This window comes from Staurois parvus, unplaced genomic scaffold (genome assembly GCF_062004578.1).
Source record: "Staurois parvus isolate SC_StPar_1 unplaced genomic scaffold, SC_StPar_1.0 ptg002686l, whole genome shotgun sequence".
In the NCBI taxonomy this organism is placed as follows: Eukaryota; Metazoa; Chordata; class Amphibia; order Anura; family Ranidae; genus Staurois; species Staurois parvus.
The window spans coordinates 1962349-1968348 of NW_028320482.1; the positions used below are offsets into that span (position 1 = coordinate 1962349).

Below are 6000 nucleotides of genomic sequence, written 5' to 3' on the forward strand. Positions count from 1 at the left end.
CACAGGCATCTCTCCATTAAGCGTTAAACATGCTGGTGTTATTACTTAGTCCAAAGGGTATACGGTTAAGCTTGAACAGTCCCAGGGGGGTGTGATAAAAGCAGTCTTTTCACTATCCTAATCTCTCACTGGGACTTGCCAGTGGCCGCTTGCCAAGTCAAGATTGGAGAAGTACCTGGCTTGACTGAATGCCATAAGTGATTCCTCTACCTGGGGTAAACGGGTAGGCATCCCAGTGGGTGCAGGCATTTAATTTGCAGGAGCCTACAAAAAACCATAGACTCCAATCCTTCTTTTGCACCAAAACCACGGGAACAGCCCATAGTCTACAACTTTCTTGAATCACCTCGCTCTGTAGAATATTGCAGAGCAAGTCCTTGACCTACCAGCATAAAGCTGGGAGGATATGATGGAATCACTCCAAAATGGGTGGAGCATCCCCCGTATTAATTGCGTGATCGATGGCCATGGTGTAGCCATAGACTTCCGAGCTGGAAGCAAAAACCAGTAGGGGCTTTTCAAGCAGTTAGTGAAGCAGCCTTTGTTACAGTAGAGGGTTATCCTGGAAGAGGATGTCCAGCTGTTACAACAGTAACTTGTATTTAGTCTCATTCAACAAGGACATGGCAGCTTGTAGTGGGGCACAAATGGCCTCTACCCAAGGCGAAGCCTCCGAGATGCAGTGTTGGGGCACTACGTACAGGTCTGCTAAGGTGGCATGTTTGGGGAGTTAAACCGGGGTTGTCCCCAAGAGGAACCTTTGCTCTGTGAACCTTGGACAAGGTGCTGATGACTAGCCAATCCCCTAGCACCACTAGGTTCTTGTGGGTTTCCCCCATTATTGGTAACCCTTGAGGCTTTTTGTGGGCCCCAATGGGAAGAGACCAGACTACCTCTTGGAGGGGTGCCAGGGGTAGTTTTTGTTTGGGGGTGTGCATGCGACTCCCACCTGTTCATTCAGTTTCCATGCTGCACCATGGTGAGCTTCATAGGCTCGTATCACGTTGAGCCACACAGCTAGCATTCCACAGCTCCGCACATGTCGTCTGGAATGTTCAAACTTGGCAAGCCAGTGGGGCAAGTCCAAGTCCTAACACATTCATGCCCAGAACAATAGTCACTGCTGAGCTTACTGGTCCGCAAGTCACCACTACTCCTACTCTGTTCACCATTTGATCGTCAATCTGAACCCTTACCCAGGTGACATCTACCAGGATGGGCAAGCTGTTGGCTGCCTTGAAGGATAGCCAGGAGGGATCCAGTTGGTCTTGTGTCCCAAACCACTGAGCATAGAAGGCATACTCCATGACAGTGACCTTAGGATCTGTGTCAATCAGGCATGGAACCTCCTGTCCATTCAAGAGAGGGGCCACCACTAGACTTGGCATGACTCTGTTTTGCAGGGACCTTGTGTTGACTGTCCCAGGGGTCATCTGTCTGCCCTGGGAGCCAATAGTTTAATGGCAGCCTGCGTGAGCTTTTGAATTTAGGTCGGCCACAGTTCTTGCTTACATGTCCAAAGCAGCTGCACCACCAGCATTTCCGGTCCTCCTCTGGGTCCCTCTGTAACAGATTATCACCCTTAGGGGAAGGGACTTAAATCTCATTTGAGTGAGGTCAGTTCTTGTTTAATGTAGGTCACATCCAGGGCAAATTCCCATAATGCTGTGTGTATGGCTTACAATGGTAAGGGTCACTGCTACGGTTGCTTCTGCATCTTCATGTTCCTGCGCAACCTCGTCCACCACCACATCATGAAAAAAAAGAGATGGCAGGTTGTGCACTGAATTGCTCCTGCAGGGTCCTTCTTGCTTAGCCAGCCTTCAGTCCTACCACAAACTGGTTCCTTAATAGATGATCCAAGTCAGTGATATTGGCACACATGCATCCCTCTTCTCCAGCTTTTTCCAGAAGGTTTGGAGTGCTAACCCAAAATGAGTGAGGCTCTCATCCTCCTGCTGCCTACAAGGAGCATTTGCCTCAACTCTGGTAATGTCATGTTCTCTTTGAGCAGGGGGTTTGGGTGTGTCACGATTTGTTCCAACGTGGCTGATTGTCTTCTAGTAGCACCATCACCATTTGGAGGGAGTCATCCTCCAGGGAGTTAAATGCCAACTCTGTGAACAGCCCGGTGAGAACCTGATACAGGCACACAGCACTTTTGAGTCTCTCCTACCACTTAGCCAGAGCAATATTGTAGCCACTGAATTTGGGCACCAGAGCCAGGACCGATCCTAATGGTGCCAGTTTGGTTCCTGCTCCTTGTTCCACACCCGCTGCAGGAAGAGACATAACCTGCTGACTGCTGCCAAGTGTAGGGAGGTGCAGCATGGTCAGGCAGCAGTAACCACTCAAAGTCCAGTTACATAATTAGTCTGGTTGAAAAAAAAGTCCATCTAATTCAAACAATATAAGTTATACAATCCTATAAACACATTCCTTTACCCACAGTTGATCCAGAGGAAGGCCAAAAAAACAAAAACAAAACAATTAAGCGTGATCCAATTTCCTCCTGCAGGGAAAACACAATTCCTTCCTGATCCCTCGAGAGGTAATCGGATATTCCCTGGATCAAATTTACCTATAAATATTAGTACCCAAATATGTTTTATGTATATAGGAAAGACTCCAGGCTCTATTTAAAGCATTCTACTGATCTGTGAGAACCAGCTCTTGAAGGAGTCTATTCCATATCTTCAGAGTTCTTACTGCAAAGAAGCCTTTCCCTATTTGGATATTTTGGTTACATCTCTTTTCTTCCAGACTTAAAGAGTGCCCCCTTGTCCTCTGTGATAACCAGTTGCAGAGACACTATCTACACGTGAAATGCATGCCAAGACCGGGAGCCAGGCCCTCAAATACGCTCTGCCTGATTCAAGATGGCTGCCAGAGTCACATGGGGTGGCAGCATCCACTCAGCTAGCTTCCCCAGTGACCTAGGAAACTATAGAGGAACCATGTTCCTCTTGACTTCCCCTCCAACTGCAATGCCACTGCGGTCAAGCACCACCTTCAGTGGAGAAAATAGACTGCACCTGCCTACACACTGCGTTGTGCTGCATTCATGTGAATGAACATCATAGAGAATAATGCGATTTCCATTGTCATGCGATTCTGTGCAACTCAAGCGGAACCCCAGAATCTGAATACATTATTTATGAATAAATAGTGTCTGCAGCATAGAGAAGGGGCTTTATCCATGAGAAAAAAAGGATGAGAATCAGTACAGGGAGGTGATCTCCTGCCCTACTTTGGACCAATCAGTGTGAAGCAACAGAGCAGAGATAAGAGAAGAATATATTGTGTCTCACCTGTGCTGATCTCTGTAGGAGTGTCCTCCTCTTTGATTGTCCTCATCATTCCAGCCTCCTCCGTATATTGCTGATCATCCCTCACATACGTCTCTTCTACTTCACCCTCAACTTTCATCTTCATCAGATCTTCACCCTAAACCAACAGAATGGCAGAAAATAACATCTGTAATATAGAAGGATTTATGATGTGAGATCACATAGAAAATATCATCTTGTAGAGTCCACACATCGTCTCCACATGTCTGAGTGTTCAATCACGTTATGTTTCAGACTCTGTCAGGACCTGGATTATGTGCTGGTGGCACTGAGCTTCCCAGATCAAAAGGTTTTAGTTCCAGTGTCCACCAGCGGGTGTCTCCCAGCAGCCAGCAGAGCTTCGTAATCAGTTTCCACATGATGATGGCTGCTGGGAGGGTATTTAGGTCCTACCCTACTAGTGCCTCTCACTCCAGTGTTTTGCTCTGCTTCCAGATTCTGACCTTGCTCCTGCCCTGTACCCTGCTGCCTAGTACCTGCTTTCCCTTGTTCCTGATCCCAGTTTTGGTTCCCTCTTCTCATCTGATCCCTTTACCTCCAGTTTCCTCCTGCTTTCCATGCTCCTCATTTTGTATATATTGTATACCATTAGTTAAGCTGCTAGGTTGATTATTTAGGTATTCTGTCACTGGGTTTTTGGTTCACTTATATTTTTACATTTGCTGTGCTAGTGTTTGATTGAATTTTGTTTCACTGTAAATAAATCTCACTTAAAGCGTATACAATTTGGTCCCAGTCTCCTGAGTGTAGCGACGCAGATCTGGCAATCCATGTAGCTGGTTCCTGACAGACCCTAAACTCCACCTACCTGATGATGGTGAGGGATGGTGTGATCTTCCTGTGTGGAATCCCAGGAATACAGAGGACGGGAACATCTCTCTGGTGGGTTATTAGGTGGCTCCATCATAGTGTCCTTGTAGAGATCCTTTTGTCCTTCAAAAAGCTCTTCCATCACTCCATACTCTTCATCCTCCTCTGTATACTCTTCTTTAACAACAATATTATAATCTCCGAGGATTCCACTCTGAATTTATAATAAACATTCATTGTAACAAACATGTTGTGTAAATCATATCTACCAATAATTGTTAATCATCTACCTGATAGTGAGGGATGGGGTGACCTTTCTGTGTTGAATCCCGGGAATACAGAGGACGGGGACATCTCTCTGATGGGTTCCTGGTATTAAGTGGCTCCATCATATCCTTGTGTCCTTCTGAAAACTCCTCCATCACTCCATACTCCTCATCCTCCTCTTTATACTCTTCTTTGACAACAATATTATCATCCTGGAGGCTTCCTATCTGAAAGATATAATAAAACATTCATTGTAACAAACATGCTGTGTATAAATCACAACTCCCAGTGATTGTTCCTCATCTACCTGATGATGCTGAGTGATGGTGTGATCTTCCTGTGTGGAATCCCGGGAATACAGAGGAAAGGGACATCTCTCTGGTGGGTTTCTGTAGATGGATGATTCCACCATGGTGTCCTGGTACTGATCTTGGTGAACTTTTAGAGACTCTGACTCCTCCATCACCCCATCCTCATCCTCCTCTTTAATCTCATTAATATCAACTTTAGAATCTCTCAGGTTTCCACTCTGAATATATAATAAAAATTACATCAATGGTAACAATGCAGATAATGTACAGATCCTAATGATACTATCAGTGATTGTTCCTCATCTACCTGATGATGGTGAGGAATGGTGTGACCTTCCTGTGTGGAATCCCGGGAATACAGAGGACGGGGACATCTCTCTGGTGGGTTCCCATGACTGGATCCATCTGTAGGAAACACACACACTGACTGAATCCATTGTTTCTATGTGTTTATCAGATGATGGGGGATCTAGGTGGATCCTCCGTACTGCTCTCTCCTTTACAATAAAGTCTCCTCTTACCCGGTGATGTGAGGGGCGGCTGATTGTCCATCATGACGTCCTTGTAGAGATCCTTGTGTCCTTCTAAATACTCCCACTCCTCCATGGAGAAATAGACAGTGACACCCTGACACCTTATAGGAACCTGACACACACAATGATACAGTCACCATCCAGACACATCCCTTGTCTGTTACTGGATAATTAACAACAAATCCAGCATATATAGGAGTTTAAGGGTGCCAAATTGTGTTCACACCACTGTTAAAGTTCCAATAACCCTTTGAGGACCGTAAGATTTTGGAATGCCAAAAGAATCAATTTTTTTGTTTTTAAAGTTTGTACACTTCAGTTGCTGTAACTAAGCCATTTCATGAAATAATTAGCAGAAAGCTAGATCCATTTGTTGTTTGTTGATAAGAACGAATATTAAAATATAAAATATAAAAAGAGTTTTAAGTTCTTAATCAGATGATACACGCAATTAAAAACATGGGACAAATACGTCCCTTGGTCCTCAAAGGGTTAATGCATCCCAATTCATATAACACATTGAAAATACATGATCTATCCAAGCATGGCTTCCTTTTTGAGTTATATATAACTCAAGTTGAATATATTCCTCAATAAAAGAGAATTCAGTGTATTGTTGACCTTCCCACCCTACTGCATACTGTTCATACTCTTTGTTGTATTCAAAGCAAGTCATCTACAAGATTGTAGATAGCGATTCTGCACTGAACATGCAGCCGCTCTGTGTAA

General features: G+C 44.8%; 1 protein-coding gene across 1 annotated transcript in view; it reads right to left on the reverse strand.

Moving 5' to 3' along the window:
- The window catches only part of LOC149429934 (uncharacterized), a 69977-nt gene extending 64786 nt beyond the window's left edge, over positions 1 to 5191 (reverse strand). The window contains exons 1-5 of the mRNA XM_089666369.1: positions 5046 to 5191; positions 4735 to 4956; positions 4451 to 4654; positions 4159 to 4374; positions 3312 to 3447 (exon numbers count right to left, since the gene is read on the reverse strand). Of these exons, the coding sequence (XP_089522495.1) occupies positions 3312 to 3447; positions 4159 to 4374; positions 4451 to 4654; positions 4735 to 4890 (712 nt within the window). The 5' untranslated portion in view covers positions 4891 to 4956; positions 5046 to 5191. The remainder of the gene's footprint in view (positions 1 to 3311; positions 3448 to 4158; positions 4375 to 4450; positions 4655 to 4734; positions 4957 to 5045) is intronic.
- Between the last annotated feature and the right edge of the window lie 809 nt (positions 5192 to 6000).